At 29.4% G+C, this 25866-nt stretch overlaps 1 protein-coding gene across 1 annotated transcript in view; it reads left to right on the top strand.

Moving 5' to 3' along the window:
* Positions 1 to 2735: 2735 nt before the first annotated feature.
* LOC142235021 (G-protein coupled receptor Mth2-like) overlaps positions 2736 to 25866 on the top strand; it is a 30469-nt gene continuing 7338 nt past the window's right edge. Inside the window, exons 1-5 of the mRNA XM_075306242.1 lie at positions 2736 to 3289; positions 10670 to 10829; positions 10960 to 11148; positions 21282 to 21521; positions 21585 to 21699. Of these exons, the coding sequence (XP_075162357.1) occupies positions 2795 to 3289; positions 10670 to 10829; positions 10960 to 11148; positions 21282 to 21521; positions 21585 to 21699 (1199 nt within the window). The 5' untranslated portion in view covers positions 2736 to 2794. The remainder of the gene's footprint in view (positions 3290 to 10669; positions 10830 to 10959; positions 11149 to 21281; positions 21522 to 21584; positions 21700 to 25866) is intronic.

Consider the following 25866-nt stretch of genomic DNA (forward strand, 5'->3'; position numbering starts at 1 on the left):
GGTCGAAGAAAATCAAGGAAAACAATAATAAAATTTCATTTGAATAAAAAACAATGCATTAAATTGAACTGAATTAGTGTAAGTTTAATTAGAAATTTCATTTAAATTAAAACAAATAAATGAAATAAATTACAAATTGCATTTAAATTAAATAAAAATTAAATTCAGTCATTTGAATAAAAAATTTAATAAACTTAATTAATTTTAATTACAAATTTCATTTAAATTAATTAAATTATTTTAATTTAACAAAAATCTAATTAAATCATTTTGATTTAATTAATTAAAACAAAATTACATTTTTATTCAAAGCAATACATTAAATTAAACTAATTTGAATTTAATAAATTAATTAAATCATTTTGAATAAAACCAAATTAAATTTTAATTCAAAACCATAAGTTAAATTAAACTGAACTAATTTGAATTTAATAAATTATTACATAAATTTCATTTAAATAATTTTATAAAAATTATATTAATTCATTTGAATAAAAGAATACAGAAAATAAAACTAAATTTTGAAAAAAAAATACAACAAATTAAATTAATTTGAAATGGCATCTAAATACAAATTTCCTGCAATTTAAATTAAGATAAATAAATTATTTGAATAAAAGTACAGGAAATAAAATTAATTCAATAAATAAAATACAAGTTATAGCAAATTGAAATGAAATTAAAATAATTTAATAAAAACCAAACAAAATCAGTTTAAAAAAAAAATAAAGTCAATTTAAATTAAAATAAATAAATTATTTGAATAAAAGTACAGGAAATAAAATTAATTTAATAAATAAAATACTAGTTATAGCAAATTGAAATGAAATTAAAATAATTTAATAAAAACCAAACAAAATCAGTTTTAAAAAAATAAAGTAATGAGAAATAAAATAAATTAACATTTAATTTAATTTAATTCATTTGAATAAAAAACAATGCATTAAATTGAACTGAATTAGTTTAAGTTTAATTAGAAATTTCATTTAAATTAAAAAAATTGGTATAATAACAAATTTCATTTAAAATAAATTAATTAAAAATTGCATTTAAATTAAATAAAAATAATTTAATAAAAATTCAGTCATTTGAATAAAAAATTTAATAAACTTAATTAATTTTAATTACAAATTTCATTTAAATTAATTAAATTAAACGAATTGAACAAAAATCTAATTAAATAATTTTGATTTAATTAATTAAAACAAAATTACATTTTTATTCAAACAATAAATTATATTAAACTAATTTGAATTTAATAAATTAATTAAATCATTTTGAATAAAACCAAATTAAATTTTAATTCAAAACAATAAGTTAAATTAAACTGAACTAATTTGAATTTAATAAATTAATACATAAATTGCATTTAAATAATTTTATAAAAATTAAATTAATTCATTTGAATAAAAGAATACTGAAAATAAAACTAAATTTGAAAAAAAAAAATACAACAAATTAAATTAATTTGAAATGACATCTAAATACAAATTTCCTGCAATTTAAATTAAAAAAAAATAAATTATTTGAATAAAAGTACAGGAAATAAAATTAATTTAATAAATCAAATACATGTTAAAGCAAATTGAAATGAAATTAAAATAATTTAATAAAAACCAAACAAAATCAGTTTTAAAAAAATAAAGTCAATTTAAATTAAAATAAATAAATTATTTGAATAAAAGTACAGGAAATAAAATTAATTTAATAAATAAAATACAAGTTATAGCAAATTGAAATGAAATTAAAATAATTTAATAAAAACCAAACAAAATCAGTTTTAAAAAAATAAAGTCAATTTAAATTAAAATAAATAAATTATTTGAATAAAAGTACAGGAAATAAAATTAATTTAATAAATAAAATACATGTTAAAGCAAATTGAAATGAAATTAAAATAATTTAATAAAAACCAAACAAAATTCGTTTTAAAAAATAAAGTAATGAGAAATAAAATTAAATTAACATTTAATTTAATTTAATTTATTTCAATTTAGTTTATTTGTTTTTATTCACATTTAATTTTATTTGTGTAAAATTATTTTAATTTAAATAAATAATTAAAATTTGTTTATTTAAATTTAATTTTAATTCCAATAATTCAAAATAGCTTAATTTGATTTTTTTAATTTTTTTTTATTATTTTATTTTAATTACATTCATAAAAACAAAACATATTATTACCATTCGCTAAAAAAATGAATATGCATTGATAACAGACGATCGTAGAAAAAATAATTTAATCAAAATTAACTAAATTTGTTTTTATTCATATTCAATTTTATTTTTATAAAATTATTTTAATTTAAATAAATAATTTCAATTTGTCTATTCAAATTTTATTTTATTTTCAATAATTCCAAATGGCTTATTTTCATTTTTATAAATTTTTTTTTATTTCATATTAATTTAATTTAAATTGAATTAGAGTATGTAGCAATATTTTTAAAAATAATGAATATTATTATCATTCGTAAAAAATCGGCAAGCATTGATAACAGGCGATCGTAAAAAAAGAAATAATTTAATCAATTTCAACTAAATTAAATTCATTTAATAAAATAATACGACTGTCTCTGTAGGAGTGGCATAGGGGCACCTCACAATCGGTTTCATTTGACTTTTTCATTTTTTTTTTTTCGTTTGCGGTTTCCATATATAAACAAAACTCAATAAATTTAAATCGCTTTCTGGGGGATTTTTGCTGTTCTATACAATTAGTATAGAAAATGTGTTTGCAAAGGAATCAAGCAAATAATATATCGATTTATTTCTTGTGAAAAAAAAAAACAAAATGAAAAATCCAAAAATTTATTATATTTTATTCATAATCGCTATAATACTGTCTAATGTAAAAGCAAAAGAAAATTTTGAAAAATGTCCCTTTAAAGATACCGTAGATCTCACAGATCTCAAACCGTTTGATAATGGTTCTTATGTCTATGATAATGTTTTAATTCCGCCATCCAAAGTGGCTAAATATAATTTTACTCTGGAATTTGATAATTGCCAGCAAGAAGCTGATATACACCTTCGGGGTTGTGTTTGTAGTAATGTAAGGTATTGTGTGAAACTCTGTTGTGAATATGGAAAATACTTCAATGAGGTCACCTTCGATTGTGAGATGATACCCGAGGATTTAAATATGCCAGTGAATATGAATATAACCATGGCAAATGGTTCAATGAAAACAGTGAATATATTCGATTATTTTATACCTCAATATGGGAAACCGTGTAAATATTTAGAGAGTCTGACATTTGAAACGGATAATTGGATATTGCTAGAGGTAAGTTAAATACATGTATAAAATAATGGGTAATATGCTTTTTTTGGGTTTATATCAAATAAATATGTAAATCGAAATTTAAAGTTATATGCACCAAAGTTCTAATATAAAATTTGTATGACATTGTCGACTTATTTCAACAAATAAATGATTTCGACGAAAACCGTATTATATGGGAAATTTCATTTTTATACCCTCCATCATAGGATGGGGGTATATTAACTTTGTCATTCCGTTTGTAACACATCGAAATATTGCTCTAAGACCCCATAAAGTATATATATTCTGGGTCGTGGTGAAATTCTGAGTCGATCTAAGCATGTCCGTCCGTCCGTCCGTCCGTCCGTCTGTTGAAATCACGCTAACTTCCGAACGAAACAAGCTATCGACTTGAAACTTGGCACAAGTAGTTGTTATCGATGTAGGTCGGACGGTATTGAAAATGGGCCATATCGGTCCACTTTTACGTATAGCCCCCATATAAAGGGACCCTCAGATTTGGCTTGCGGATCCTCAAAGAGAAGCAAATTTCATCCGATCCGCCTGAAATTCGGTACATGATGTTGGTATATGGTCTCTAACAACCATGCAAAAATTGGTCCACATCGGTCCATAATTATATATAGACCCCATATAAACCGATCTCCAGATTTGGCTTGTGGAGCCTCTAAGAGAAGCATATTTCATCCGATCCGGCTGAAATTTGGTACATGGTGTTGGTATATGGTCTCTAACAATCATGCAAAAATTGGTCCACATCGGTTCATAATTATATATAGCCCCCATATAAACCGATCCCCAGATTTGGCTTGCGAAGCCTCAAAGAGAAGCAAATTGCATCCGATCCGGCTGAGATTTGGTACATGGTGTTGGTATATGGTCTCTAACAACCGTGCAAAAATTGGTCCATATCGGTCCTTAATTATATATAGCCCCCATATAAACCGATCCCCAGATTTGGCTTGTGGAGCCTCTAAGAGAAGCATATTTCATCCGATCCGGCTGAAATTTGGTACATGGTGTTGGTATATGGTCTCTAACAATCAGGCAAAAATTGGTCCACATCGGTCCATAATTATATGTAGTCCCCATATAAACCGATCCCCAGGTTTGGGTTCCGGAGCCTCAAAGAGGAGCAAATTTCATCCGATCCACCTGAAATTTGGTACATGATATTGGTATATGGTCTCTAATAACCATGCAAAAATTGGTCCACATCGGTTCATAATTATATATAGCCCCCATATAAACCGATCCCCAGATTTGGCTTGTGGAGCCTCTAAGAGAAGCATATTTCATCCGATCCAGCTGAAATTTGGTACATGATGTTGGTATATGGTCTCTAACAACCATGCAAAAATTGGTCCATATCGGTCCTTAATTATATATAGCCCCCATATAAACCGATCCCCAGATTTGGCTTGTGGAGCCTCTAAGAGAAGCATATTTCATCCGATCCGGCTGAAATTTGGTACATGGTGTTGGTATATGGTCTCTAACAATCATGCAAAAATTGGTGCACATCGGTCCATAATTATATATAGTCCCCATATAAACCGATCCCCAGATTTGGCTTGCGGAGCCTCAAAGAGAGGCAAATTTCATCCGATCCGCCTGAAATTCGGTACATGATGTTGATATATGGTCTCTAACAACCATGCAAAAATTGGTGCACATCGGTCCATAATTATATATAGACCCCATATAAACCGATCTCCAGATTTGGCTTGCGAAGCCTCAACGAGAAGCAAGTTGCATCCGATCCGGCTGCGATTTGGCACATGGTGTTGGTATATGGTCTCTAACAACCGTGCAAAAATTGCTCCACATCGGTCCATAATTATATATAGCGCCCATATAAACCGATCCCCAGGTTTGGGTTCCGGAGCCTCAAAGAGGAGCAAATTTCATCCGATCCACCTGAAATTTGGTACATGATATTGGTATATGGTCTCTAACAACCATGCACAAATTGGTCCACATCGGTTGATAATTATATATAGCCCCCATATAAACCGATCCCCAGATTTGGCTTGCGAAGTCTCCAAGGGAAGCAAATTTCATCCAATCCGGTTGTAATTTGGAACATGGTGTTAGTATATGATCTTTAACAAGCGTGCCAGAATTGGTCCATGTCGGTCCATAATTATATATAGCCCCCATATAAAACGTTGTCCAGATTTGACCTCCGGAGCCTCTTGGAGGAGCAAAATTCATCCGATCCGATTCAAATTAGGAACGTGGTGTTAGTATATGGTCGCTAACAACCATACCAAAATTGGTCCAATCACACAAAAATTGGTCCATATCGGTTCATAATCATGGTTGCCACTAGAGCCAAAAATAGTCTACCAAAATTTTATTTCTATAGAAAATTTTGTCAAAATTTTATTTCTATAGAAAATTTTGTCAAAATTTTATTTCTAGAGAAAATTTTGTTAAAATTTTATTCGGTTCATAATAAAATTTTCATCATTGTCAAAATTGTATTTCTATAGAAAATTTTATTCAAATTTTATTCGGTTCATAATCATGGTTGCCACTCGAGCCAAAAATAATCTACCAAAAGTTTATTTCTATAGAAAATTTTGTGAAAATTTTATTTCTATAGAACATTTTGTTAAAATTTTATTTCTGTAGGAAATTTTGTCAAAATTTTATGTCTAATTTGTCAAACTGAATTATATACGTATTAGATCGATCTTTTTTGATTTAATATATACCACGTATGGACTTACATACATTTCAGAAGATGGTGTTAGGAGGTTTTAAGATACCTTGCCATCGGCAAGCGTTACCGCAACTTAAGTAATTCGATCGTGGATGGTAGTGTTTAGAAGAAGTTTCTACGCAATCCATGATGGAGGGTACATAAGCTTCGGCCTGGCCGAACTTACGGCCGTATATACTTGTTTTTATTTGATGGCTTATTGGGATGATTACACTGGATCCTATTATATGCATTCAACTCAACTCACTCTCTTTATCATAATATTGTCCCAATCGCTCTCAAGCTGTGTTCTCCATAATTATTAGTCTTTAAACTAAATGCATGATTCCGTTGTAGTTGTTGTTATATCTTGGGAGTTTGAGAGTAAGTTGTTGCTTTGTTTATTTTTTTGCTAAGAATGCACGAAGAACACAGTTTGAGAGCAATTGGGACAATATCCACTCTCTTGAGTTGAGGCAAAGCATATAATAGGATCCAGTGTTGTTGACAGTATTGGGGATGGGGACGAAATTTTTGATTTGTAGGATTTTTATGGGGGAATTTTTTATGAGGAAATTTGGTGATTTTTGTGGAGATTTTCTCGGAATCGGTTCAGTGTAATAACTCAGGTTTATAATAATTTTATTTCAGCATTATTAAAAAAAAGAAGCACAGCGTATCGTCAAAATTTAAAACAAAAATAAAACTTTGCTCTTCTTTATTCCACGGCATACAATAGTGTGCAAATGGAGCATTTGGACTAGAAACGAACACAGGAATTTATTTGGGGGCCCAAAAATTAAATTATAAGTTTTCTAATATTGTGAAATCTCTTGATAAGGACTCGGACCTAAATGGTGTTCATTACTTATACGAACAATATATCCGATACATATAAAAACAAGTAAGGAAAGTCTAAAGTCGGGCGGGACCGACTATATTATACCCTGCACCACTTTGTAGATCTAAATTTGCGATACCATATCACATCCGTCAAAAGTGTTGTGGGCTATATATAAAGGTTTGTCGCAAATACATACATTTAAATATCACTCGATGTGGACAGAATTTGATAGACTTCTACAAAATCTATAGACGCAAAATTTAAGTTGGCTAATGCACTAGGGTGGAACACAATTTTAGTAAAAAAATATGGGAAACATTTAAATCTGAAGCAATTTCAAGGAAACTTCGCAAAAGTTTATTTATGATTTATCGCTCGATATATATGTATTAGAAGTTTAGGAAAATTAGAGTCATTTTTACAACTTTTCGACTAAGCAGTGGCGATTTTACAAGGAAAATGTTGGTATTTTGACCATTTTTGTCGAAATCAGAAAAACATATATATGGGAGCTGTATCTAAATCTGAACCGATTTCAACCAAATTTGGCACGCATAGCTACAATGCTAATTCTACTTCCTGTGCAAAATTTCAACTAAATCGGAGTTCAAAATTGGCCTCTGTGGTCATATGAGTGTAAATCGGGCGAAAACTATATAAGGAAGATATATCTCAATCTGAACCGATTTTAACCAAATTTTGGCACGCATAGCTACAATGCTAAATCTACTCCCTGTGCAAAATTTCAACTAAATCGGAGTTAAAAATTGGCCTCTGTGGTCATATGAGTGTAAATCGGGCGAAAGCTATATATGGGAGATATATCTAAATCTGAACCAATTTCAACCAAAGTTGGCACGAATAGCTACAATGCTAATTCTACTCCCTGTGCAAAATTTCAACTAAATCGGAGCAAAAAATTGGCCTCTGTGGTCATTTGACTGTAAATCGGGCGAAAGCTATATATGGGAGCTATATCCAAATCTGAACCGATTTCAACCAAATTTGACATGCATAGCTATAATGCTAATTCTACTCCCTGTGCAAGATTTCAACTAAATCGGAGCAAAAAATTGGCCTCTATGGGCAAATGAGTGTAAATCGGGCGAAAGCTATATATGGGAGCTATATCTAAATCTGAACCGATTTGACTGATATTTTGCAAGTTTTTTGAGACTCATAAAATATTCGGATGTACGGAATTTGAGGAACATCGGTTGATATACACGCCAATTTTGACCAGATCGGTGAAAAATATATATGGCAGCTATATCTAAATCTGAACCGATTTTTTTCCAAAATCAATAGGGATCGTCTTTGAGCCGAAACAGGACCATATACCAAATTTTAGGACAATCGGACTAAAACTGCGAGCTGTACTTTGCACACAAAAATACACCAACAGACAGACGGACATCCCTAAATCGACTCAGAATTCAATTCTAAGACGATCGGTAGATGGGTCTCAGATGGGTCTCAGACTTTTCCTTCTTGGCGTTACATACAAATGCACAAACTTATTATACCCTGTACCACAGTAGTGGTGAAGGGTATAATTATGAAGAGTATGAGTATTTGGAAGTAAAATTTGAATCTATTTATTTTTTTATACCCACCACCATAGGATGGGGGGTATATTAATTTTGTCATTCCGTTTGTAACACATCGAAATATTGCTCTAAGACCCCATAAAGTATATTAAGTCTGGGTCGTGGTGAAATTCTGAGTGGATCTAAGCATGTCCGTCCGTCCGTCCGTTGAAATCACACTAACTTCCGAACGAAACAAGCTATCGACTTGAAACTTGGCACAAGTAGTTGTTATTGATGTAGGTCAGATGGTATTGCCAATGGGCCATATCGGTCCACCTTTACGTATAGCCCCCATATAAACGGACCCCCAAATTTGGCTTGCCGATCACCTAAGAGAAGCAAAGTTCATCCGATCTTGCTGAAATTTGGTACATGGTATTAGTATATGGTCTCTAACAACCATGCAAAAATTGGTCCACATCGGTTCATAATTATATATAGCCCCCATATAAACCGATCCCCCAAATTTGGCTTTCGAGGCCTCTAAGAGAAGCAAATTTCATCCGATCTGGCTAAAATTTGGTATATGGTGTAAGTATATGGTCTCTAATAACCATGCAAAAATTGGTCCACATCGGTCCGTAATTATATATAGCCCCCATATAAACCGATCCCCCGATTTGGCTTGCGGAGCCTCAAAGAGAAGCAAATTTCATCCGAATCGCCTGAAATTTGGTACATGATGTTGGTATATGGCCTCAAACTCCCATGCAAAAATTGGTCCACATCGGTCCATAATTATATATAGCCCCCATATAAACCGATCCCCAGATTTGACCTCCAGAGTAGAGGTGTGCACGTGACACGAAATTGTCGCTCATGACAACAGCGTGAGTGTGCGTGAGCGTGATTAACAAACCAAAATGTCGTGCGTGAGCGTGAGTCACGAAAATAATATCTTCGTGAGTGTGCGTGAGTAACGAATTACACTCACGAAAATATTCCTGCTCAACAACATAAAACGCTTAAGAGTTAAATTCAATTACAATTTTAGTGACACCTGTGATGTTAAGAGTTTAATAACACTCTCGATTTTAATAATGCTCATATTTTCAGACACTTCGGTAAGGTAAATTAATCATAAAATTATTCGTGAGTCACGATATTTTTCGTGATCCACGACTTTTCGTACGTGAGTGTGCATGAGTAAAAATTTTCTTTTCGTGAGTGTGCGTGAGCGTGAGTCCTACCAAAAAATATCGTGCGTGAGCGTGCGTGAGTATGATTTTTCAGTCGTGAGTGTGCGTGAGCGTGAGTAAACTATTACTCACGTGCACACCTCTACTCCAGAGCCCCTTGGAAGAGCAAATTTCTTCCCATTCGGTTGAAATTTGGTACGTGATGTTAGTATATGGTATCCAACAACCATGCAGGAATTGGTTCCTATCAGTCCATAATTATATATAGCTCCCATATAAACCGATCCCCAGATTTGACCTCCGGTGCCTTTTGGAGAAGCAAAATTCATCCGATTTGCTTGAAATATGGTATATGATATTTAACAACCATGCCAAAAGTGGTCCATATCAGTCCATAATCATACATAGCCCCATATAAACTGATCCCGAGATTTGGTTTTGGAGCCTCTTGGAGGATCAAATTTCATCCGAGTGAGTTGAAATTTGGTGCAATGTGCTTGTATATGGTCGTTAACAACCATGCCTAACTAGGTCCATATCGGTCTATAGTTATATATGGCCAGCAGATAAATCGATCGCCAATCACACAAAAATTGGTCCATATCAAGTTCATAATTGTATATAGCCCCCATATAAGCGACCCCCCATATTTCAATTCTGGCTCTCTACGGACCGTGTAAAAAGTCCATATCGATTCGTAATTATTTGTAGACTTAACTATACATAACTTTTTTGTGTAATATATACCACGTATGGACTAACTCGCAATTTAGAAAACGATGTTAAGAAGTTTTAAGATACCACAACCCAAGTATTTCGATTGTGGATGACAGTCTTTCGTAGAAGTTTCTACGCAATCCATGGTGGAGGGTACATAAGATTCGGCCTGGCCGAACTTACGGCCGTATATACTTGTTATAAATGCAATTTATGGTAGGAGAAAAAGTTTGAGAGCAATTGGAAGAATATTACAAGAGAGTGACAATACAAGTAAAAGATGGAGGGAGAATTAACATGAAAATTCGGCTGCCACTATATCTGACCTAACCTAACAAAAATACTAATTAAAAATTTCTATTTTCCCAACAATTTCAGAATGGAACAATATATTTCCCTAATACCGAAGAAGTTGCCGATACTGTGAACTATTGTTTGTCACCCTATCGTTATGATGGCGCAAATAACAATGTTCTTGTGGCGTTTAGTTGTGCTCAAGAATATCAAGAATCGCCCAGTTTGATGATAAACAATTATGGTGAGTAGAAACGTGGGTGATCGGATAAATTCATAGCCTCCCAAAAAGTAATTATTGGACCTTCCACGTATAAATCAAATATCGTTTGGCAATGCAATTATTAATTTCCTCATTCTCTTCTATCCTTTAGCAATGATCATATCGGTGATATTCCTGATGGCAACTCTATTGGTTTATCTGTTCGTACGAGACTTAAGGGAGAATATACGCGGCAAAATTTTGATATTCTACTTATTGTGTCTTATATTTGCTTACTCCATATTAAGTTTTATCAATGCATCGGGCTATATATTTTCCGCAAACACGTGTAAAGTTTTAGGTGAGTATATGGTAAGTGTGAACTATTAGCAAACAATATGGCCGAAAAGTCCGCCAAGTCAATATTTACCATATGCAAACTTGGCCAAGCGATGCATACCAGGCAGGGATGGAAAATTCAGTACTATAGTACTTTTTCAATACTTTTTCACGCTGGTCAGTACCGTAGTACCCCCATGGTGAAAATTTTATTTCTATAGAAAATTTTTTCAACATTTTATTTTTATAGAAGATTTTGTCAAAATTTTATATCAATAGAATTTTTTTTTTTAAAAAATTTTATTTCTATAGAATATTTTGTCAAAATTTTATTTGTATAGAAAATTTTGTCAAATTTTTATTTCTATAAGCAATTTTGCCAAAAGTTAATTCTATAGAATATTTTGTCAAAATTGTATTTCTATAGAATATTTTGTCAAAATTTTATATTTATCGAAAATTTTGTCAAAATTTTATTTCTATAGAAAATGTTGTCAAAATTTTATTTCTATAGAAAAATTTGCCAAAATTTTATTTCTATAAAAAATTTTGTCAAAATTTTATTTCTATAGAAAATTTTGTCAAAATTTTATTTCTATAGAAAATTTTATCACAATTGTATATCTATAGAAAATTGTATCAAAATTTTATTTCTATAGAAAATTTAATCAAAAATTTACATCTAAAGAAAATTTTGTCAAAATTTTATTCCTATAGAAAATTTTGTCAAAATTTTATTTCTGTTGAAAAATTTATCAAAATTTTATTATGATGAAAATTTTGTCAAAATTTTATTTCTTATATTTGTTTAGTTCGGCTTGAGGTCATATGAATAACAAATATATACGACCGTAAGTTTTCCAGGCCCAATCTTATGTACCCTCCACCATGCATTGCGTAGAAACTTCTACGAAAGACTGTCATCCACAAATTTCAACTCACATGGTTGTTAAATATCATATGCTACCACCACGTACCAAATTTCAACCAGATCGGATGAATTTTGCTTCTCCAAAAGGCACCGGAGGTCAAATCTGGGGATCGGTTTATATGGGAGCTATATATTATTATGGACTGATACGAACCAATTCCTGCACGGTTGTTGGATACCCTATACTAACATCACGTAACAAATTTCAACCGAATGGGAAGAATTTTGCTCTTCCAAGTTGCTCCGGAGGTCAAATCTGGGGATCGGTTTATATGGGGCCTATATATAATTATGGACCGATATCGACCAATTTTTGAATGGGTGTTTGAGACCATATATTAACGTCACGTACCAAATTTCAACTGAATCAGATGAATTTTGGTCTTCTTAGAGGCTCCGGAGGTCAAATCTGGGGATCGGTTATATGGGGGCTATATATAATTACGGACCAATATGGACCAATTTTTGCATGGTTGTTAGAGACCATATACTAACACCATGTACCAAATTTCAGCCGGATCGGATGAAATTTGCTTCTCTTAGAGCAATCGCAAGCCAAATTTGGGGGTCCGTTTATATGGGGGCTATACGTAAAAGTGGACCGATATGGTCCATTTGCAATACCATCCTTTACAAAATTTTATTTCTATAGAAAATTTTCTCACAATTTTATTTCTATAGAATATTTTTTCAAAATTTTATTTCTTTTTGTTTTGTAATTGTTGGTTTTTTTCTTTTCCTCTGTTGGTTAGTCTACACTTGTAGTTTAGCCAATGAATGCTTTTAAGCTGAAATCAAAAACAACAATTTTATTTCTATAGAATATTTTATAAAAATTTTATTTCTATAGAATATTTTGTCAAAATTTTATTTCTATAGAAAATTTTCTCACAATTTTATTTCTATAGAAAATTTTGTCAAAATTTTATTTCTATAGAAAATTTTGTCACAATTTTATTTTTGCAAAAAATTTTGTCGAAATTTTATTTCTATATGTTAGAGAATTTTGACAAAATTTTATTTCTATAGAAAATTTTCTCAAAATTTTATTTCTTTAGAAAATTTTGTCAAAATTTTATTTCTAAAGAAAATTTTGTCAAAATTGTATTTCTATAGGAAATTTTGTCAAACTTTTGTTTCTATAAAAAATGTTGTCAAAATTTTATTTCTATAGAAAATGTTGTCAAAATTTTATTTCTATAGAAAATTTTTTTAAAAATTTTATTTCTATAGAATATTTTGTCAAACTTTAATTTCTGTTGAAATTTTGTCAAAATTTTATTTCTATAGAAAATGTTGTAAAAATTTTATTTCTATAGAAGATTTTTTAAAAATTTTATTTTTATAGAAAATTTTTTAAAAGTTTTATTTCTATAAAAAATTTTGTCAAAAGTTAAATTTTGTCAAATCTTTATTTCTATAGAATATTTTGCAAAATTGTATTTCTGTAGAAAATTCTGTCAAAATTTTATATCTGTTAAAAATTTTGTCAAAATTTTATTTCTAAAGAAAATTTTGTCAAAATTTTATTTCTATAGAAAATGTTGTCAGAATTTTATTTTTATAGAAAATGTTGTCAAAATTTTATTTCTATCGAAAATTTTCTCAAAATTTTAATTTTAAAGAAAATTTTGTCCTAATTTTATATCTATAGAAAATCTTGTCAAAATTTTATTTCTATAGAAAATTTTGTCAAAATTTTATTTCTATAGAAAATTTTTTTAAAAATGTTATTTCTATAGAATATTTTGTCAAACTTTTAATTCTGTTGAAATTTTGTCAAAATTTTATTTCTACAGAAAATGTTGTCAAAATTTTATTTCTATAGAAGATTTTTTTAAAAATTTCATTTTTATAGAAAATTTTTTAAAAATTTTATTTCTATAAAAAATTTTGTCAAAAGTTAAATTTTGTCAAATCTGTATTTCTATAGAATATTTTGCAAAATTGTATTTCTATAGAAAATTCTGTCAAAATTTTATTTTTATAGAAAATTTTGTTCAAATTTTATTTCTATAGAAAATATTGTCAAACTCTTATTTTTATAGAAAATTTTGTCAAAATTTTATTTCTATAGAAAATTTTGTCAAAAAGTTATTTCTATAGACAATTTTTTCAAAATTTTATTTCTATAGAAAATTTTGTCAAACTTTTATATCTGTTAAAAATTTTGTCAAAATTTTATTTCTATAGAACATTTTGTCAAAATTTTATTTCTATAGAAAATTTTTTAAAAATGTTATTGCTATAGAATATTTAGTCAAACTTTTAATTCTGTTGAAATCTCGTCAAAATTGTATTTCTATAGAAAATGTTGTCAAAATTTTATTTCTATAGAAAATTTTTTAAAAATTGTATTTTTATAGAAAATTTTTTAAAAATTTTATTTCTTTAGAAAATGTTGTTAAAATTTTATTTCTATAAAAAATTTTGCAAATCTTTATTTCTATAAAATAGTTTGCAAAATTTTATTTCTATAGAAAATTCCGTCAAAATTTTATTTTTATAGCAAACTAGCGTAACCCGGCCCGCTTCGCTGCGCCTTCCGAAGCGTATTTGTAGGAACATTTTGCCTGAACTTAGTCAACCAATTCGAAAAGATTTGAATTCTTTCAAACAAATCGGACTACTTGCTTTTTCGTAAAATCGGTAAAACGGTTCGTCTTAAAAAATGTCGGGGAGAGGGTGTACCCTTTCCTCCAAATTTTTTTAATTATGTTCTGTATTCAAGTAGTTGGACAATCTTCTATATTTCTTGTGAATTTTAAGTGGTTTGTCAAGGAAAGGTATCCTTCTCCTCAACATATCTGAATATTAAGCACTATATTATAATAACATACAAAGAATTACTGTTTCCCATCCAATAAATCGGAAAAAGCAAAAGTAGTAAAAAATGTTACCACATTAACATTTGCTAAAATGTTGGAAAATGATGCATCCTCTATGTTGGCTCCCAATTTCATGTAAATTTAAGTTCTTTACTAAAAAGAAGTCTGGCAGAAGCTTGTGCAAAAATAATAAAATTATGTACCGAGTTCCCATTCACGGACAACCCTCTACTTTCAATTTAAGAAAAAAAAAAACGGACAAAAGGGAAACCACCTTCGCTCCACTCCCATCTGATATCGGACTATCACGTACCCTATATTAATTTCACAACTACTCAATGGTCCCTATAAATTCTATCGAAGTAAATCGACAAAGTTTATTTCAATTTTCCCCTTCCTCAACCAGATATCGAAAAATCATATACTAATTTAAAAATCATGTATCGAAAAGTGATGTAGCGTATCTTTTGTAAAAGTCCCAGAAAATGTCAAGCAAATTATAAGCCTAAAGGCAAATTATAAGCTGTCCAAATATCACAAAATCAGGTATCAACTATTAATTAATGGTTTCTCTGTATGTAACATACTTAAGAGAAGCGGATGTCTCCCTATGCCCTTTTATTTTTCCCCGACCAAATATTAAAAAATTAAGAACCTGATATAAATATCATAACCTCACTCATTTTTCCGTAAAATTTCAGTCGGGGGAGTTTAGTTTTGTTTTCACTGTACTTTAAAAAAAAGTCGGGCAAAGGGGTGGTCCCCCTCCCCGACCAAATATCGAAAAATAATGTAGCAGATTTTTGTCTAGATGCCAACCCCAACATTCAATGAAAATTTCAAACAAATCGCATAGTTTTGTTGCAAGTTTAAAAAAGTAGGGCAAGGGGGAGGTCCCCCTCCCCGTCCACATATGAAACCATCAGGTACCCCATATTAATTCCATAACCTCACCGCATGTTCTCTGTAAATCTCAGATAATTTAGAGAATTTTAGTTTTTCACTGTACTTTAAAAAAAGTCGAACACAGGGGAGGTCCCCCTCCGCCACCAAATATCGAAATATAAAGTAGCGGATCTTTGTCTAGATACCAAACCCAACCTTCAATGAAAATTTCAAGCAAATCGGTCAACTTTGGTCAAATTTTCAAAAAGTCCGACAAAGGGGAGGGCCCCCTCCGCGACCTGGTATCAAAAAATGAGGTACCCTATTTTCACCACATGAACGCTCCCTACGATCTCTGAAAGTTTCAAGTAAATCGGTTCAGCCGTTTCGGTGCCAACTCGGAACATACAAACAAACAAACAAATAAACAAACATAGATTGAATTTTATATATATAGAACATTTTTTAAAAATTTCATTTTTATAGAAAATTTTTTAAAAATTTTATTTCTATAGAAAATGTAGTCAAAATTTTATATCTATAAAAAATTTTGTCAAAAGTTAAATTTTGTCAAATCTTTATTTCTATAGAATATTTTGCAAAATTGTATTTCTAAATTTTATCAAAATGTTATTTCTATAGAAAAAATTTTATTTCTATAGAGAATTTTGTCAAAATTTTATTTCTATAGAAAATCTTGTCAAAATTTTATTTCTATAGAAAAATTTGTCAAGCTTTTATTTCTGTCAAAAATGTTGTCGAAATTTAATTTCTATAGAAAATTTTGTAAAAATTTTATTTTTATAGAAAATGTTGTCCAAATTTTATTTCTATAGAAAATGTCAAAATTTTATTTCTATGAAAAATTTTATCAAAATTTTATTTCTATAGAAAAAAATTTATTTCTATAGAGAATTTTGTCAAAATTTTATTTCTATAGAAAATCTTGTCAAAATTTTATTTCTATAGAAAAATTTGTCAAGCTTTTATTTCTGTTAAAAATTTTGTCGAAATTTAATTCCTATAGAAAATTTTGTCGAAATTTAATTCCTATAGAAAATTTTGTCGAAATTTAATTTCTATAGAAAATTTTGTCAAAATTTTATTTTTATAGAAAATGTTGTCAAAATTTTACTTATATGAAAAATTGTATCAAAATTTTATTTCTATAGAAAATTTTGTCAAAGTGTTATTTCTATAGAAAATTTTATCAACATTTTATATCTATAGAAAATTTTATTCCTATAGAAAATTTTGTCAACATTTTATTTCTGTTGAACATTTTATCAAAATTTTATTTATAATGAAAATTTTGTCAAAATTTTATTTCTTATATTTGTTTAGTTCGGCATGAGGTCATATGAATAAAAACAGATGTTGTTGTTGTTTTTTTTTTTTTTTTTAATTGCATTTTTATTTAAAATTATCCAATATTTCGAAACATCTCCGATGTTCGTCTTCAGGGAAATTTCTTTAAACAAATGACAGAAAACATTTTACACATTAATAAACAAAAATATATATCAAAATCCAAAATATTGATAATTACTTTTAGAAGTAAAGAACAATGAACTTATTCGCAAACGAGTAAATTTACAACTAAAAGCTAATTTGATTTTCTCTATTTTTGTACCATATTTATATAAATATGTGTGTCTGTATCAGTCTTAAAATTCATCCGTCTTTCTGTAGGTACATTTATAATATGTAACGTCTTCAGTGTAAATCTCCTCTTGTAGTTAGTTTCTTCCGTCAAAATATCTACGTCCTTAAGTCAAAATTTTAATTCTATAGAAAATTTTGTCAAAATTTTATTTCTATAGAAAATGTTGTCAAAATTTTATTTCTATAAAAAATGCTGTCAAAATTCTATTTTTTGTAGAATATTTTGTCAAATTTTTATTTCTATAGAATATTTTGTCAAACTTTTATTTCTGATGAAACTTTTATCAAAATTTTATTTCTATAGAGAATTTTCTTAATTTTATTCTTCTACAAAATTTTATTTCTTTACAAAATTTTATTTCTATAGAAAATTTTGTCAAAATTTTATTTCTATAGCAAATGTTGTCAAAATTTTATTTCTATAAAAAATTTTGTCAACATTTTATTTCTACAGAAAATTTTGTCAAAATTTTATTTCTATAAAAATTTTATCAAAATTTTATTTCTATAGAAAATTATGACAAAATTTTATTTCTATAGAAAATTTTATCAAAACTTTATATTTATAGAAAATGTCAAAATTTTATTCCTATAGAAAATTTTGTCAAAATTTTATTTCTATAGAAAATTTTATTTCTACAGAACATTTTGTGAAAATTTTATTTCTATAGAAAATTTTGTCAAACTTTTGTTTCTATACAAAATTTTGTCAAAATTTTATTTCTATAGAAAATCTTGTCAAAATTTTATTTCTATAGAAAAATTTTTCAAACTTTTATTTCTGTTAAAAATTTTGTCGAAATTTTATTTCTATAGAAAATTTAGTCAAAATTTTGTGTCTATAAAAAATGTTGTCAAAATTTTATTTCTATAGAAATTTTTTTCAAAATTTTATTTCTATAGAAAATTTTTAAAAATGTTATTTCTATAGAATATTTTGTCAAACTTTTAATTCTATAGAAAATTTTGTCAAAATTTTATTTCTATAAAAAGTTTTATCAACATTTTATTTCTATAGAAGATTTTTTTAAAAACTTTATTTTTACAGAAAATTTTTTAAAACTTTTATTTCTATAAAAAATTTTGCAAAAGTTAAATTTTGTCAAATCTTTATTTCTATAGAATATTTTGCAAAATTGTATTTCTATAGAAAATTCTGTCAAAATTTTATTTTTATAGAAAATGTTGTCCAAATTTTATTTCTATAGAAAATGTTGTCAAACTCTTATTTTTATAGAAAATTTTATCAAAGTTTTATTTATATAGAAAATTTTGTCAAAAAGTTATTTCTATAGAAAATTTTGTCAAAATTTTATTTCTATAGAAAATTTTGTCAAACTTTTATATCTGTTAAAAATGTTGTCAAAGTTTTATTTCTATAGGAAATTTTGTCAAAATTTTATTTCTATAGAAAATTTTTAAAAATTTTATTTCTATAGAATATTTAGTCAAACTTTTAATTCTGTTGAAATTTTGTCAAAATTTTATTTCTATAGAAAATGTTGTCAAAATTTTATTTCTATAGAAAATATTTTAAAAATTGTATTTTTATAGAAAATTTTTTAAAAATTTTATTTCTATAGAAAATGTTGTTAAAATTTTATTTCTATAAAAAATTTTGTCAAAATTTTATTTCTACAGAAATTTTGTGAAAATTTTATTTCTATAGAAAATCTTGTCCAAATTTTATTTCTATAGAAAAATTTGTCAAACTTTAATTTCTGTTAAAAATTTTGTCGAAATTTTATTTCTATAGAAAATTTTGTCAAAATTTTGTGTCTATAAAAAATTTTGTCAAAATTTTATTTCTATAGAAATTTTTTCAAAATTTTATTTCTATAAAAAGTTTTATCAAAATTTTATTTTTATAGAAAATTTTTTAAAAATTTTATTTCTATAAAAAATTTTGTCAAATCTTTATCTCTATAGAATATTTTGCAAAATTGCATTTCTATAGAAAATTCTGTCAAAATTTTTTTTTTCTATAGAAAATTTTGTCAAAGTTTTATTTTTATAGAAAATTTTGTCAAAATTTTATTTCTATAGAAAATCTTGTCAAAAAGTTATTTCTATAGAAATTTTTGTCAAAATTTTTTTTCTATAGAAAATTTTGTCAAACTTTTATATCTGTTAAAAATTTGGTCAAAGTTTTATTTCTATAGAAAATTTTGTCAAAATTTTATTTCTACAGAAAATTTTTTTAAAAATGTTATTTCTATAGAATATTTAGTCAAACTTTTAATTCTGTTGAAATTTTGTCAAAATTTTATTTCTATAGAAAATGTTGTCAAAATTTTATTTCTATAGAAAATTTTTTAAAAATTGTATTTCTATAGAAAATTCTCCCACAATTTTATTTCTATAAAAAATTTTGTCAAAATTTTATCAAAATTTTATATCTATAGAAAATTTTGTCAAAATTTTATTCCTAGAGGAAATTTTGTCAAAATTTTATTTCTATAGAAAATTTTGTCAAAATTTTATTTCTATAGAAAATGTTGTCAAAAAGTTATTTCTATAGAAAATTTTGTCAAAATTTTATTTCTATAGAAAATTTTGTCAAAATTGTATTTCTATAGAAAATTTTGTCAAATTTTTATTTCTATAAATAATTTTGCCAAAAGTTAATTCTATAGAAAATTTTGTCAAAATTTTATTTCTATAAAATATTTTGTCAAAATTTTATATATATCGAAAATTTTGTCCAAATTTTATTTCTATAGAATATTTGTTCAAAATTTTATTTATATAGAAAATGTTGTCAAAATTTTATTTCTATAGAAAATGTTGTCCAAATTTTATTTCTATAGAATATTTAGTCAAAATTTTATTTCTGTTGAAAATTTTATCAAAATTTTATTTCTATAGAAAATTTTGTCAAAATTTTATTTCTATAAAAATTTTTCTAAGAAGTTTATTTCTATAGAACATTTTATCAAAATTGTATTTCTATAGAAAATTTTGTCAAAATTCTTTTCTATAGGATTTTTCTCAAAATTTTATTTCTATAGAAAATTTTGTCAAATTTTAATTTCTATAAAATATTTTTTCAAACTTTTATTTCTGATGAAAATTTTAGCAATTTTTTTTTAAGAGCTCATGAAAAGTACGTTTTCTCTCAAAAATACATTTTTTGAATTTATTAAAAATTGTATTTTCCATCCCTGATACCAGGACATTAGGGAAGACTGCGGCTGAAATGAATCAGGTAGATATAGTCGATCGCAGACGCCATTAACAAGGAGCCCGAATGACATGATTGTACAATCATCTGCATATGATACAATTTCAATTCTCTCAGAAGAGGCTGGGATAGAGGAACTGCAAAGGTTGAATAGCGCCGGAGATATCACCCCATCTTGGCGAACTCCCTGCTTCACTGTACATTGTCTTGACTTATTGTCTCTAAATTTCACGTACGAGTGGCTACGGCACAGATAATTAAGAACCCAACATTTTTTCCTGCTAGTAGGGACGATTTTTCAATGGCGTTGGCTTAAGATTCTGATATTTACTCATTATGACTATACTTTCGCAGCGATGTTAAGCCGAAAAAGTTCCGGAAGAGTACCCAATCCAAGCACCAGCTAAACCTCCCCGATATTGAACAATAGTAAATCCGAAGTTTCGATGTAAAGAAAAATGTTTACTTGGGCAAAACGTTTCAACTTCTTTGTTTGTCCAATTTAATCTCTTTCTTCTCGTTCCCATTTACTGACTTTTTGGATGATTTCTGGCGAACAGACTTAATGTAGAGTCTGTAAACATAACCATAGTACATATATAAAATATTTCGTCTATCGCTATGGTTATGTTTACACACTCATAATTATCACTTCCTTGCAGGTTTTTCAGCATACTATTTTTTAATGGCAAGCTTATTATGGCTGAGTGTATTACATTTCGATATATGGACAAATTTGAATGACTTGTCGCGCAGAAACCAAATGTCTCTCTTGAGGTATTTCATCTATGCTTGGGGTATTACCACACTATTCACTGCTTTAAGTCAATGGGCTCAAAACTCCGAAAAAATTCCCCAACTCTATAAACCAGGGATTGGTGATGATTTTTGTTTTATAGATAGTAAGTTGCGCCATTTATCGAAAATTATAGAGCCCTTGTGTAATGTATTTTGTATTTTTACAGCTTCCAAATGGTCTGCCGGAATTTACTACTATGGTCCGATTTCAATAATAATGATATTCAATATTTTCACTTTAATAATATTTTGTTTTCGTAACCGAAAATCGAAAGAAATCAGGTGAGTTTCGCTCATTAATGGTAAAACCGTAAGTCGTAATTGGAAATCAATTAGGAAATAGGAGTCATTATAGAAGACTGTGGATTGCAACACTTCACAGTCTTCTAAATATAATGAATCCAGACATGGTCTGTAGAAATTAACGACGGTTGATGTGTAAAGGGTGATACGGTCAAAATTTGGTCAATATAAACTTGACGTATTTCTTTCAATTTTGCATTTAAAAAACCTGAACACCCCTCATTTTGAAGGTGTGTGTGTGTGTAGAATGTTGCTCCTATTTTGATTTTGGAATTCACTCTTCAGTTGTCAAAATGCCGTCCAAGCAAGAAGAGCAGCGTATCAAACTTTTGCTCGCGCATCGCGAAAATCCAAAGTACTCGCACGCAAAGCTTGCAAAATCGCTAAAAGTTGCCAAATCAACCGTTACAAATGTAATTAAAGTGTTTGGGGAACGTTTGTCGACAGCCAGGAAGTCTGGATCGGGGGGAAATCGAAAACCGGAAGCCGCTTAGACGACAAAGAGGGTTGTCGGTAGTTTCAAGCGAAACCCTAACCTCCCTCTCCGAGATGCCGCAAATAAGCTGGGTGTATCGTCTACAACCGTGCATCGAGCCAAAAAACGAGCCGGACTATCGACTTACAAGAAGGTAGTGACTCCAAATCGCGATGATAAACAAAATACGACGGTCAAAGCGCGATCCCGGAGGCTGTACACGGCGATGCTGACGAAGTTTGACTGCGTGGTAATGGACGACGAAACCTACGTCAAAGCCGACTACAAGCAGCTTCCGGGACAGGAGTTTTATACGGCAAAAGGAAGGGGAAAGGTAGCAGATATTTTCAAGCACATAAAACTGTCAAAGTTCGCAAAGAAATATCTGGTTTGGCAAGCCATCTGTACCTGTGGCTTGAAAAGCAGCATTTTCATAGCTTCCGGGACTGTCAACCAAGAAATTTTGATGAAAGAGTGTTTGAATAAACGTCTGCTGCCTTTCCTGAAGAAACACGGTTGTTCCGTACTGTTTTGGCCGGATTTGGCATCTTGCCATTACGGTAAAAAGGCCATGGAGTGGTACGCCGCCAACAACGTGCAGGTGGTTCCCAAGGACAAGAACCCTCCCAACACGCCAGAGCTCCACCCAATTGAGAAATACTGGGCTATTGTCAAGCGGAACCTAAAGAAGACCAAAAAACTGCTAAGGACGAGCAGCAGTTCAAGGCAAACTGGCTTTCTGCGGCGAAGAAGGTGGACAAGGTGGCTGTACAAAATCTGATGGCAGGTGTCAAGCGTGAGGCCCGGCAATTCGGATTTGGAAAAGCGAAAGCCTAACTGAATATTTTTCCTGAATTTTATACTAATTGAACTTGAACAAGTATATACGGCCGTAAGTTCGGCCAGGCCGAAGCTTATGTACCCTCCATCATGGATTGCGTAGAAACTTCTTCTAAACACGGCCATCCACAATCGAATTACTTAAGTTGCGGTAACGCTTGCCGATGGCAAGGTATCTTACAATCTCGTAACACCATCTTCTGAATTGTATGTCCATACGTGGTATATATTAAATCAAAAAAGATCGATCCAATACGTATATAATTCAGTTTGACAAAGTATACATAAAATTTTGACAAAATTTTCTACAGAAAGAAAATATTAAAAAATTTTCTATGGAAATAAAATTTTCACAAAATTTTCTATAGAAATAAAAATTTTGACAAAATTTTCTATAGAAAGAAAATTTTGACAAAAATTTCTACAGAAATAAAATTTTAACAAAATTTTCTATAGAAATAAACTTTTGACAAAATTTTCTATAGAAATAAAATCGTGGTCGATTATTTTTGGCTCGAGTGGCAACTATGATTATGAACCGAATAAAATTTGAACAAAATTGTCTATAGAAATACAATTTTGACAACATTTTCTATAGAAATAAAATTTTGGTAGATTATTTTTGGCTCTAGTGGCAACCATGATTATGGACCGATATGGACCAAGTTTTGTGTGATTGGACCAATTTTGGTATGGTTGTTAGCGACCATATACTAACACCACGTTCCTACTTTGAACCGGATCGGATGAATTTTGCTCCTCCAAGAGGCTCCGGAGGTCAAATCTGGAGAATGTTTTATATGGGGGCTATATTTAATGATGGACCGATATGGACCATGTTCCAAATTACAACCGGATTGGATGAAATTTGCTTCTCTTGGAGACTTCGCAAGCCAAATCTGGGGATCGGTTTATATGGGGGCTATATATAATTATGAACCGATGTGGACCAATTTTTGCACGGTTGTTAGAGACCATATACCAATATCATGTACCAAATTTCAGGCGGATAGGATAAAATTTGCTTCTCTTTGAGGCTCCGCAAGCCAAATCTGGGGATCGGTTTATATAGGGGCTATATATAATTATGAACCGATGTGGACCAATTTTTGCATGATTGTTAGAGACCATATACCAACACCGTGTACCAAATTTCAGCCGGATCGGATGAAATATGCTTCTCTTAGAGGCTCCACTAGCCAAATCTGGGGATCGGTTTATATGGGGGCTATATATAATTATGGACCGATGGGAACCAATTTTTGCATGGTTGTTAGAGACCATATACCAACACCATGTACCAAATTTCAGCCGGATCGGATGAAATTTGCTTCTCTTTTAGGCTCCGCAAGCCAAATCTGGGGATCGGTTTATATGGGGGCTATATATAATTATGGACCGATGTGGACCAATTTTTGCATGGTTGTTAGAGACCATATACCAACACCATATACCAAATTTCAGCCGGATCGGATGAAATATGCTCTTTTAGAGGCTCCACAAGCCAAATCTGAGGGTCCCTTTATATGGGGGCTATACGTAAAAGTGGACCGATATGGCCCATTTTCAATACCATCCGACCTACATCGATAACAACTACTTGTGCCAAGTTTCAAGTCGATAGCTTGTTTCGTTCGGAAGTTAGCGTGATTTCAACAGACGGACGTATAAATGTTAATAGAAATTCTATACTTAACTTGTTTAAGGAACCATCACAGATAATAGCAAGAACAGATTGTATGAAATTGATCAGGATTAGACTAGGACACACCAGATTGACTCATGGCCACTTGATAAAGCTCGAAGAGATCCAGATATGCGAGTGTGATATACCGTATTCATTGCTATTGGAACATCTTTTATGTTATTGCCCTAAATTTGATACCATTAGAAACACAATTTTTCACAATTGCAATCCACTCGAATTAATTTCAATTCCTAAATTTAACAACATAACTAAAATCTTAAAATTTTTGAAAGACACATCATTGTATCATTATCTATAAAACAAAGAATTATCCATAATTACAAAGTATAAATGTAATAAATACACCTTGTGAGCTTAAGACCTTAGTTGTCATAGCCATTAAGCCATTTAAGTTATCAATTTCAATTGTAACTTAATAATGAATAAATAAATAAAAATAGTATATGGTCTCTAATGACCACGCAAAAATTGGTCCCCATCGGTCCTTAATTATATATAGGCCCCATATAAACTGATCACCAATCGGTCCATAATTGTATATAGGCCCCATATAAACCGATCCCCAGATTTGACCTCTGGAGCCCTAGGAAGAGAAAAATTCATCCGATTCGGTTGATGGTACGTGATGTTAGTATATGGTATCCAACAACCATACGGGAATTGGTTCATATCAGTCCATTATTTTGTATAGCCCCTATATAAACCGATCCCCAGATTTGACCTCCGGTGCCTTTTGGAGAAGCCAAATTCCTCCAATCTGGTTGAAATTTGGTACGTGGTGATAGTATATGATATTTAACAACCATGCCAAAAGTGGTCCATATCAGTCCATAATCATACACGGTTGAAAAAGACTGTTTTTCATATGTTTGGCTATAAACATTATATGTTTGGAACACAAATTTTTAAACACAATATTTTTGAGTGCAAGCATATAATGTTCATAAACTAGCATAACATGTTTGGGACATATATGTTAATATGTTAGAACATATTATGTTTGGGACATAAAATGTTTGTAAATATAATATGCTTGAATGCAAACATATATTAATTTAGAAATAGCCTATAAACATATATGTGTTTAGTAGCTTGGAGCGCTATTTAACAGGGAGCGATATTG

Source organism: Haematobia irritans, chromosome 4 (genome assembly GCF_050003625.1).
Source record: "Haematobia irritans isolate KBUSLIRL chromosome 4, ASM5000362v1, whole genome shotgun sequence".
Lineage (NCBI taxonomy): Eukaryota > Metazoa > Arthropoda > Insecta > Diptera > Muscidae > Haematobia > Haematobia irritans.